The sequence below is a fragment of the Charadrius vociferus genome, unplaced genomic scaffold (genome assembly GCF_000708025.1).
Source record: "Charadrius vociferus isolate BGI_N301 unplaced genomic scaffold, ASM70802v2 scaffold15, whole genome shotgun sequence".
Lineage (NCBI taxonomy): Eukaryota > Metazoa > Chordata > Aves > Charadriiformes > Charadriidae > Charadrius > Charadrius vociferus.
The window spans coordinates 4636466-4648889 of NW_009650064.1; the positions used below are offsets into that span (position 1 = coordinate 4636466).

General features: G+C 37.5%; 1 protein-coding gene across 1 annotated transcript in view; it reads right to left on the reverse strand.

Moving 5' to 3' along the window:
• VPS13B (vacuolar protein sorting 13 homolog B (yeast)) overlaps positions 1 to 11820 on the reverse strand; it is a 502169-nt gene extending 490349 nt beyond the window's left edge. The window contains 2 exon segments of the mRNA XM_009891830.1: positions 5565 to 5708; positions 11674 to 11820. Coding sequence (XP_009890132.1) covers positions 5565 to 5708; positions 11674 to 11820 — 291 coding nt within the window.
• Positions 11821 to 12424: the final 604 nt, after the last annotated feature.

Here is a 12424-nt window from a genome sequence, read left to right on the forward strand (position 1 = left end):
CCTCAAGATACTGGAACAATTTATCACACCTTGTCCCTATAGGTTGTTCTCAGGAGCTAGACACAGCGCTGCTGTTGAAGGTGTCACCCTGTACTGCATGGAACAGAAAGCAAGAGTGCTTACTATCCAAAGTCTTGTTCTTCAGCAGAAACATGGAAAAGCAAGGCTCACTCACCAGACTAAGCACTAGGATTAGGTCAGGATTGCCCCGCTACCTTTGCCTGTTCCAACAACATTGGAAGCCCTCCTAGGGGCCAGGCACAAGCACAAAAGGAATCCAGTAAGACCACTCATACCTTTCAATGTAATCCATTTCAAACATTTGAAATCACCATTACCTAGCTGTGAAAAGGGCTGACAAATTCACATGAAAACTGTCCAAAATTACTAACGTGGTAACAGGCACTCAGGTAAGCAAGCCAGCTATTCAGCTTCAGGTAACACAGTGGCAGGGGAAGGACTCCAGCCGCAGCCACAGTATTAAGAAACGTGCCCACAGGCATCTTTGAACAAATTCACAAAGGCAACTTCTTCTTTTGCAAGCAGAATTACTGCAATCTAAAACGCCAGACACCTTGCTTTTTAAGTCTTTTCATATGAAAGTGCTTAGTAGAAAAAAAATGGCTAAATTACAAGGTGACTCTTCCTTCCCCAGCTAGAACGCATAAATATTAATCCAGCTTTAAGCAAAGCTGTTCAGCATCTACTTTTCAGCCACTCATTTGAAAACACTGGAAATGCAATGACAACAAATGCTGACACATGCTGGTGTCTGAACTAAATGCTACAAGGCCTCTTCAAGCAGGTCTTACAGCCTGCCTTTACCGCTTCCTCTATTGAAAGAGTAAGCTTACTAAATATTTTTGCAAAACATTTGTGGGACATGGTATTTCTCCCTTAGAAAGATAATATCCTTGAAAGAGAATCTCCTACTTAAAGCACTTATGTTTTCTTTTCATATCCAACAATTCACAGATGAACTCTTCAGACTGGAGATCTTGACCAAAAAAAATGGCATAAAACCCAATCAAAGGCTCTGCCAAACCTTCCTGAAACTTTGGAAAAGATTAAACTCCCTAGAGTCCAATTTACACAACAGAATTTAATTAAAAGTAATACAGAAAATCGTTCTTGTTACTTATATATACTTATTTGTATGCACACACAAAAACAGATAAAATCCCCTTTGTTAGATTAAGCTATTAAAACACAAATAAAAGCAGCATGAGCTGGCTGCTTAATGATGAATTTCATATTCGTGATTAACCTAAGATTATGATTCAATGCTAGCTGACAACATAGTTTGCTTCCTGCAGGGCAGCTCTCAATGTAATCTTCACCTTAAACTTTATATACCAGTGTCAAAACTCAGTATCAGATTTACTGAATTAAAGATACCACTATGAAAATGAGTAAGCACCAAATGAAAGTATTTCAAAAATAAAGACCCTGAGCTTCTATGTGAGCAAACAAAAAGCAGGAAGGTGGGCCACTAGAGACTGTTAGGTAGTACTCTGACTTCAAGTCTTACCATATTTTTGCTGAACAGCACATGTATACACTCAGGAACAAAAAAAGCACTGCTTGTCCATACAGCCACATTCAACTGAAATACTACAACCCAGGTGAGAAGGAGAAAAACAGCAAAGCACTGCTTCAGACTTGGACCTGGCTTTACCACCTAAGCAACAACTTTACATAACTATACCCTCATCAAACACAAGCCTTCTGTCTTCACTTTCAAAGTCCTTCATAACCTGTCTGCACACCCTATCTACCATCTCGATCATTTCCCAGTCAAGATCAATTTCTGCTTTCAGCATTCTTTGATGGCAGTCTCTGCTGATTGTCAGATAAGAATGTGTCTGCTATTCTGACAGTCATGCTTGTGGGCTGTTCTCCACTGTTTCCACAAAGTTATTATATTCCTTCAAAACCTTCTTTGTAATGCCTCATAAAAGGAACAGTGCTTAATTGTCTGAATGCTGATCCAAACAACTAGTTGGTTTCCCTGTGCCCTTGTAAATGCTGGTATCTAACAGTCTTCCCTGATTCCATAATTAGTTATCCTTGGGGTAGGGAGAGTTTCATCGTTATATACATCAGCATATTCCTGATGCACTGTGTCCTGATTAAAGGCAAGGACTCAAAAGTGAAGCAGTAATGCAGATAATGCACTTCTCTTTGAATCTCCTCATTTGCGTCAGTTCCAAGACCAAAAACCACAGATTTCAAGGTTGAACATAAAGATGATTAGCCTTGTGGTTAGTTATAATGTCAGGAAGGTGAAGATAAAACAGTCACAGGCTTGTCCTTCCCAAGTTGCACAGTCTGAATTTAAAGCCTTTGGTTTGGGTACAGAGGTATTGTGGCACGGAGGGGGGAAGAAAAATGAGCAAATAATTTCTAATTGCTTTTTAAAGAAAAAAGAAGAATTTGGGTAGAAAAGAAAAAAGTGAAGGGTGCAACAGGACAAAAAAGGAGAAAAACTCTAGGAGGAAAACCAGCATCAACAGAGGTTTAGCAAGGGGATTTCAATTCTAGATAAAAGTCCTGAGATTTAATATATAGAGATAAGTAATGAGAAGAATACAATACTGGAGCTTTAACCACCCTCTAAAACAACATATAACATTCACAAAGAACAGTCTCATGGGAGTCAATTACCGTAACTTAACAAACAGAAGTCAAGCGAACTTCAGAACCACACTTGAGCATTTAAGAACACATTTCAAATCATACTTGCCAACATATTTCATGAATTTGATAACATTATAAATAGTAAAACTTAAAACTCAGTGCTGCAGAAGATCACATTCAGGAGAAAAAAAAAAAAAAGAAAAAAAAAAAGAAAGAGACAGTTGCATTAACCTGACAGACATCAAAAAGCAATGCAAATTGCCTCACATCCAATTTCTACTTCAATTACTGGCAATAACTAAATTCATAATCAAAAGAGTACATACAAAGCATGTTCAATAGAACATTACTTTAATCACTGCTAAGTTCTGCTCCTGATGTGCTTAAGTTTCATTTTCTTATAATGTAGCCTTATTTATTTAATATGCTGGGTTTGGAAGTGGTAGTATCACCTGTAGAGAAGGAAAGGAAAGAAGAAAAGCACAGAGAAGAGGGGAAAGAGCAATAACCTTCTAAACGCTCAAACTTCAAAATTCACTAAAAACACCATTAATTTTACACTGTGGATTTTGTATATCACTGGGTGAACTTACCACTCATACAACATTTTTGCTTAGAAAATGACAATATCAGCATAAAACTAGAAGTTGAGCCATTACTGTCTACTCCAAACTTTTATCTCAGCTGAAAAGATGCTGCAATAGCATAAACAACAAAAGAACAACCAAACACTGAAACTGAACTAACAATGACACAGCATCAGAGTAAAGAACAGATGTACCAAAGCAGTCGCAGGGGCATGACACTCTTCAAACACATGAAAAGGGAGACAGGTTTTTTTTGCTCACAAAAACCTGTAGGGTCCACTGGACAATAGCTTCAAACGATGTCATGTATTTTAATCACACTAAGTTGAAGTCAGAAACTTTATTTTTTGCTCAAGTGAAATTGTACGTGTGCTCACTAGAGGTTTCACCTGAGGAAGAAAATGCAAGATCAAGCCACTAAATTTGAAAACTAAACTTTCTTGCTAATTACACTCTTTACTGATATGAAATTCTTGGCATAACAGTTCCAGTTGGAGCTAAATTCACTGACATGTTCATTTTACTACCATTTTCCACAGAAATATTCTATTTCATTCAGGTTTTTTATTCACTGATTACAAAGATTTTTATGACAATTAGTTTTAGCCAAGTACGCTGTCACACTGGAAGTTAGAACACAAGAATTTGTCAAAACATTTTCTTTTTATATAACACTTTCAAACAGCAATTTAAGAAATAAAATTCAAGCTGTCAACTTTTTCAATCATATCCTCAGAAAACAGCATAAGTGTTTTCATTTACATTCTTGTTAGTCAAAGGTAATCCTTCCATGGCACAGACCCAAATTTTACCCTCCTGAGTGTACATACCACTGAATAATTTGTTCAAATGTCAGTTGCAATTTTCAAAAGTCCTTTCTTGCCCCTGAATCTTAAACATCTGTAACAAATACTTGTTTTGAGAGTGCTTTACATTCATGACACTTGACCTTTTGCTGTATGCACCACAAAATTTAAGTTTCAAATACCAGGCAAGCAGGAAATCTGATCATTTCAGCAGTAGCCATCTGCATGGTCCAATATCAAATAATAGTTCTGGGTTGCACAAAGTCATGGGCTACAAATCTTTTTCTGCAACTTCTATAATTAGTTACAATTTGCTGCTTCTAAAACACATTTCTCATGGAACATCTGGCCTTGAAATCTTACCTTAACATTGAAAAAGTACTTAGCATTTGGCTTTTGGTGTGCATACACACGTGTATACACACATGCATGTACGCACACAGATTAAGTGTAACAACAGAACACAAGCACATGCTTTGTGGGTGGCATACCTACTAGGGATACCTACTACCCTAGGACTAGGGATTTCCACTCCAGCAACCAAAGGCTTTTACCTCTGGAACCATAAGAGTATTACAAGAAATATCAAACATAATGGAAAAGTGTTTTCCACTGTTCTTGCTGGCTTATATCTAATTATTGATGTTAAATGTTAACAGCTCACCAAGCACCCTATCAAACACTTGAGAGCTTTGCACAAATTCGCATTTTCTTTTGCGTGATCCTTAATATAACTAGAGGACTATGTTGAAATTGAAATGTGAACAAGGCTTTAAAAAAAATCAAAACAAAAAACCAAACAAAAAACCCACCACAAAACTTCTCTAGAGTTAAAGCACCACACTGACCAAAAAAACAATTTCAAAATTAACATACACAAGTCATTTCTGTTAACTAAGTTAGACACATAACAAAATTGAGCCACTGCATATTTCGGCTTCATTGTGTCAAAAGGAAACCTTTCCTGAGCCTGTGAAAAGGTGTAGTGGAAAAATTATTGTGAGCAACTAAACAAAAAGCCCTTAGAGACCCTTACATGTAAGAAGTCTTCCAACTACATTCAAGCAAGTACTGTAACACCTGAAAAGAGAATTATACTCCAGGAGCTTTAAAGTACTCCTTCAACAGTAACAACATATCTTTTGAAAAATGCCCAATGCTCAGCGGTGCCGCACACAGCTGTCTCAAGCAACCAGCACTGCTCCTTGGGAGGCAGAAGCTGGAAGCACACAGGATGCTATATTGCTTTTGAAATCCATTTCTTGTCTAATCATCGGAAAATTCTGGCAGAGCACTATTAATATGCTTTTACATCTGCAAGAACACAGCTAGATCTAATAAAGAACTAAAAATAAGCATAAAGGAAGATACTAGCCATGATGAGAATAACAATATTAACCTCTCAGAAAATAACAGGGGCCACAACTTCACACGCCTTATTCTTCAGAAGGTTTTTAAAGAAAGTGGCCTATAGAAGTTATTATTCTCATCAACCTCTCAAGGTTAGAACTGTATTCATCACATTTCTTACCTGAGCTCCATCTTTTAATTTCAAGATGCATTCCATTGTATTGATTGTGATGACAACTGGTTCTGATCCCAATTTTGTCCATGGCACATGAATCCGAAGTTCATGAATATGCCCACTTAAAAAAGTAAATGGTAGTTTCAGCTCCTAACAACAACAACAAGAGTGGTGAATTAACTACTGAAACACATCAAAATCCAAGACAAGTTTGTAACTTAAAACAGTACAGTTTTAGCACAAAACAGAAGTCAAAATTTATTGTCCCTCCCCAAATCAGCGGTGTGCCATGGCACTTGGCAACTGGCTTTATGATCACTTGCACACTTACAACTAGTCTGTTCAAATGAGACATTTGGATTACCATAGTCTTGATAATAAAAGACAGTTTGAAACCACCTCTTTCACATGAAGCTACAGCAAAATGCGTCACTATTCAAGGGACAAATAGAAATGAACCAGGTGAAAGTAAATACTTAAACTGACATGCAACCTACTTTATTCTGAAGAACATAAATTTGGAATTAAACAAACATTGACAAAACCACAGCAAGGCAGTTTTTTACAAAATATTTTAGTACTTTGAGTTGTAAGAGCTCAGTGCTCTTAAGATGGCCCACTGTAGCCCCATTCACATCAAACTGCTCAGTAAATACAAAATTATTAAATTATTTATTGGAAAAAACAGACTCCTCACCAAGGCCTAACATGGATGTCACACTGCTTTAAGAACTGGTGCAACTCAGTCCAGAACTCCTAACAAATGAATGGCACTCCACCCAGTCAATGCATAGATCACACCTCTACAAGACAGCCCCAGTGAGCCAGCTGACGCATGCAGCAAGTCAGCAAAAATCCAGGTGCCAAGGTTTAGATAAATTCTTCAGATATAAAGCACTGAAGTTTCCCCAGTAGCTTCAGACATTCTCCTGGGAAGCATGAAATTAAGGCTTATCAGACAGAACGGTCAGACTAGAGACCTGGTCCCAGGACTAGAAATCAAGATTTAGAAAGATGAAAATAAGTACTCAGTGCAAAATAAAGAAACAATATTTGATATGTCAGAATTTTAAGTCAACATTCTCAACACAGAAGAAAGTATTCTAATGATAAGGCTTCAATGATGATATATCTTCTTACCTTTCTCATCTCCTATCCTGCCATTTTTGGCTATCAAGGTTTAAAGTTTTAATGGGGGGAAAAAAAAAAACGATGTCTTCACTTGGAGTTGCTTATAGCCTGGTGTTTGTGTTTTCCTCTTAGATGCTGGGAACTACAGGTGTGAATCTAAGTCTCCTAGATGCTGGGCAATAGTTTTGACCATTAGAACAGAATAGTTCCAGTCGGAAGGCACCTACAACGATCAGCTAGTCCAACTGCCTGAACAATTCAGGGCTGACCAAAAGTTAAAGCATGTTATTAAGGGCATTGCCCAAATGTCTCTTCAACACTGATAGGCTTGGAGCATCAACCACCTCTCTAGGAAGCCTGTTCCAGTGATTAACCACCCTCTCGGTAACGAAATGCTTCCTAGTGTCCAGTCTAAACCTCCCCTGGTGCAGCCTTGAACTATTCCCACGCATCCTATCACTGGATCCCAGAGAGAACAGATAAGCACCTCCCTCTCCACTTCTCCTCCTCAGGAAGCTCTAGAGAACAATAAAATTCACCCCTCAGACTCCTCTTCTCCAAAGTAGACAAGCCCAAAGTCCTTAGCACCTCCTCATGGGACATTCCTTCCAGCCCTCTGTCCACCTTTGTTGCCCTCCTCTGGAGGCATTCAAGGACCTTCACATCCTTCTTCAATTGTGGGGTAGAGAACTGCAGGCAGTGCTGGAGGTGAGGCCACACCAATGCTGAATACAGTGGGATAATCATCTCTTTTGACTGGTTGGTTGTGCTGTGTTTGATGCACCCCAGGATGGGGTTTGCCCTCTTGAGTAAGTAGAAGTTAAATAGAGGTGGTCCATGAAACTGAGGTCAAGCAGGCAAATTGCAAGGGAATTTCAGACAAACATCTAGAAGTGGATCCAGAAAGCTTCTTTCCTGCACTGCTTGACCCTAGACCTATCCCTGCTGCATACAAGTTCTACATGAATAAAATTTAAGGACAAGTGGATTTTGCATTTAGTACTTGACATATATTATAAAGTCTACCCATAGAATATTTCTCTGAAGTCAGTCGATGTCATTATTTGCCTAACATCTTGAAACTGTAATCAAATCTTAGTGACATGTTTTGAATGCCCACTAAAAATTTTGATGTTTCTAAGTAGTTACCTTGTCATAAGTTCAAAGTTGAAATAACCACTATCGCAACTGCAACAGCTTAGCATCCTGAGACAGACACTAATTAGTCATGCAAAAGAGAAGTCAACTATTCTTACACACAAATACCTAACACCATCACAGCAACAACAGCCGCTAAAAGGAGCAGTTTCAAGCTCCATTCCGCAGCTGATACCTCTTCAGCCTTTCTACTGGTACTATGAAAAAGTTCATCTTGCATGCAAGAGTGACAGGCAAGTACTGTTTCTGCATGTCAGTATAAGAATATTTACTGCTGACAAACTCTTCAAAGAAGAAAACTACACAAAATTATAGCTGTATTTTTTTTTGCTAAGTACAGCTTTGAGTTTGTAAATTAGGTTTTGGGGTTTAATAAGCTTTTAGTTTTGGGGGTTTAATGAGCTTTCAATAAGGAAAGTTCAAAAGTCACACCCATCTCATGTCAGGGAAACTCTTGACTCCTACCTCAGCCATGCTTACACAAAAAGTCACATCTAGTTTCAAGTCCCCATTTCAAAAGATGACAGTTACAGACCTTCTCATAAAAACAGTTTGAAGAAAATTGTTAATTTGTTTTCACAAAATGTTTTTTCTTCATATCATTCACTAATATACTGAAGGATTTTAGCTAAAAGCTTCTCTCTTAAAAATGCAGCCTTAGGCTTACAATCAACACAAATAAAACTTTAGTCCAGACAGTTTCCGTTATGCCACTGAAAAGCAACTACAGGGCAGTTTAGCTACAGATGTTGCCACACTGATCATACAATAAATGAAAAAGTACCTTATGTCCCACAGCTTGGGGGCGTGGCCAGAAGTGATAAATGCAATCTAAAAATACATTACAACTTAAGAGACAATGATTTCATGAATTAAAACAATAAACTACCAGTATTAACAGTAATAGAAATAAATTCCCTTTCCAGACTTGCACACACGTAAGTATGTCATCAATACTGCAATGTCTATATAGATCCTGACTTGTGTTCATGATGAAAGTTACGAGTTTACTTCAAAATGCATTCCAGAATAGATCTTTTTCCACTATTTGCTGGATGGATTTAACACATTCCCATTTTTGTCTGCTTAACTGTAAGATATCGAAAGAAACAAAACACAAGTAGGAATTCTTTCAAAATGAGGTGATACAACCAAATGCACACCATATTTAGAAGACACAGTTGTACTTTTTCAAAGGAATTTAGATACAAATGTTGTCTGACATTATCCTAATTGCACAAGCAAGTTTCCTTAAAGCAATGCAGAGAAATCTTTGTTGTGCTATTTCACTAGACAATACAAAACAAACATGTGCCAAATTTAGTAACTTGTTCATAATACAGTTTTATTCCTCCTTTCTTGTGCAATCTTCCCCCTTTCATTAAGTACTGCATGAAATTCTTAATATATCTTTTGTACTTATGACTGGTTAGACTTTACATTTCAGATTTTACATTTACATCATATAAACCCTCAAAAAATTATGATATGGCTGAAAACAAACTCCTGGGCTTGACACATAAATAACTGATCAACATTGTGTAAGACTGCAGACTAGATGATCATAATTCCCCTTATGGGAATTACAGGACAGACCCCAAGAGTTATTGCAATAACATTCAGTCTAGTTTAAAGAGAGCATGTAAAACATACAAAAATGTACGTAAAAATATGCAAAGTATTTTCAGGTACTGAAATGTTCTCTCTGGGTTTGATAAATCTTCTGTGTCAACAACTACGTTACATCTGATTTCAAAAGGTCTTGGTTCCAACTTGGTCCCAAAAATAAAGTAAGGTCTTCTAGAAGACAGACAAGTTTACACTCTGTTCTCATCTATTCTTTGGGATTCTGTTTGGTGGCCTATACTACATATTTTAAGAGTTTTGCTGAGCAGGCAGAAAGCAGCATCCCTTCCACAGAAAAGATAAAGACACCCTAAATACAGTCTGTGGGTCCAGGTAAGTTCCAAAGAACAATATGAGCCAAATTAAGATCACTACATTTCACATAAACACATAACAAAATAATGTAAAAAAAATGAATCTGAGCTAAATTTTGCATTCATCACATATTCACATCCTCATTCAAGCTGATAAGACATGAGCACAGGTATATACGACAACATTTGCCTCTACAACAGCGATGACATTAACAAATTGCACCAGATATTTAGGTACCCAGCTAATAAAATAGACAGACGAAGATGAAGCCAGGGATCACCTACCAGAAAATTGCAACTATTTGAAAGGGAACCACATAGATGATGGCAGCAAAATCCTAATAGCACCAGGTAACATAAGCAAGTTTGATACATCCATTCCAAGTCATTGTTATTAGGACAAACTTTCTACATGATATAGCACTGGAACGGTTTACCCAAAGAGGAGGTTTTCACAACCAAGACAGGAGATTTCAAGACTCAATTGGAGAAAATCACAAGCTGAACTGACATAATGCCGGCAACAGCCCTGCTCAGAACAGGTCGTTGGACTAGATGAGCTCCAGAATTCCTTTCTGATCAACACTTCTTTGATTCCATAATATAAACAGTAAAAAGGGCTTCGAATACGCACAGGAGGAACACATCCTATACAACTGAAGTCTAGTATCCACGTTAGCTGTATGGACAAGATGGACCAAGAAAATGAGGAACTAAAAGACTTGACAGAAAATACAGAGGCCACCAAATACTTGGAGCAAGACAAATCAGGCTCTTCATAGAAGCAGAGTAAACAGGACAGGATCTCTTGAAAGATTGTCTCCTCTTCCAAAACAGAATCAGAGATACTTAACCATAAATATTTCTTGCACATTTTAAAAGGTCTCCCCTGATAGAGACCATGCAGCCTCCTCAGTCTACTCCAATGCCTCATAATCCGATTAAAACATCAGGAAATCGTCCTTGATGTCCAATCTAAGTGTCCTTGAGAGCAATTTATTCCATTCTTTCTTGTATCATCCATGTAACTCTTGCCCAATCTTGTCTCACTTTATTTTATTCAAAATTAAAAACACATTCCCTGTCTATTTTATTCTTCTTTCAATGGCCATGTTATCTAAATCTCCCATTATTTTTTGCTGCATTTCTCTCAGCTCCTTCACTTGGACTATATCTGGACACAGGACTCCAGCTAAGACTCGCTACACCATGCACAACAGAAAACAGCTTTATCTGTCTCACACACTCAACTCCTTCAGTTGCCAACTCAGATAAGCATAGAAGGAAATGATCCCTCCACTAAGACTTAACCAGTTCATATTGACAGCAGGTTCCAAATTCTGTATCAAGCGTTTCACTTGGTCAAGCTTGTCTTTTTAAGGCTAAGTTTTACAGAGCCTCTGATCTAATCCACACAAACCAGCTGATCAAACCTGTCCCTCAATTAGCTTTAAGTTTAAATACAACTGGAATGATGAAAACTGGAGTCATAAAATAATATAGAAAACACAAATCTACATTTAGTACGCATAGTTAAGAAGAGATCCTACTTTACTTTGTGATATTTTGAATTAATTACTATATGTAACTAGTAAATATGACTGGAAAAATCAATTTAGTTAATGTTTGTACTGTAAAACAATGGCTACCAAAAGAAGAAACATGTCCACAAAAAAGCTTTTCTCTTTACACCCTATAACTTATAGAATGTGCAAAGAATTACTATTCATTACTAAATAAATGGCATGGAATTAATGCAAGAACAACTAAATGCAGGGGGATTTGAGTACGAAATGAACATTTATCTGTGCAGACCAATCTAAATTATTTAGTCAATTTCTTTTAAATCAAAGACATAGACCATAACTACAGAAAACATAACATACCTGTTCAAGTACATCCAGCTTTAGTTCAAGTTTACTAAGTACAACGTCTCCTCCCCAGAGTGACAACTGCAGATCTGAAGGCTTCAAGTTCTTTATGTAGCGATTCACATAACTCATCAAAATTGGAGTTACATAGGACTCCAGCATTCTGGAAGATTTCTGTATCGCAGCTCAAGCGCTAGGAAAAAAAGACAAGACGGTGAGATATTCTTTATAAATCTGTCAGCCTAATTTTCAATAAAGCAACAGTCACACTGTTGGGACATATGAAAGATCATATTTCAAATCCTGCTTTCTAAACATATATATGTCTACATGTGGAGACAGATATACTTACACATAAAGATGAAATATATAGCAGGATGAAAGCAGATCTATTTCAATTTACAAATTTCCAGCTTTTTTATATATAGAGAGAGGAACTAATAACTAGCTTGCTCACTATCAAAAGAAAAGCCAACCCAAAGAAACTAAAAAAAATTAAAAAAAAAAAAAAAAAAACAGAGAACGAGGTGGTCAAGCAGTCTACCATGCTTTCAGATTAAAATTTAAGTGACAGAAACCGTGGCACTTTTAACTGATAACAGCCCGCACTAAACCACCACCTCAGGCACTCCTCACCGATCTGACATCTCGCGTACCGTGTACATGACAGCAACGCCAGCTTCGTGCCGCCCTTCACTCTGAGCAAACCAACCTCCTCCAAAACCCAAGCTGAAGTGACACTAACGCTTGCCACCACCCCGCTCCC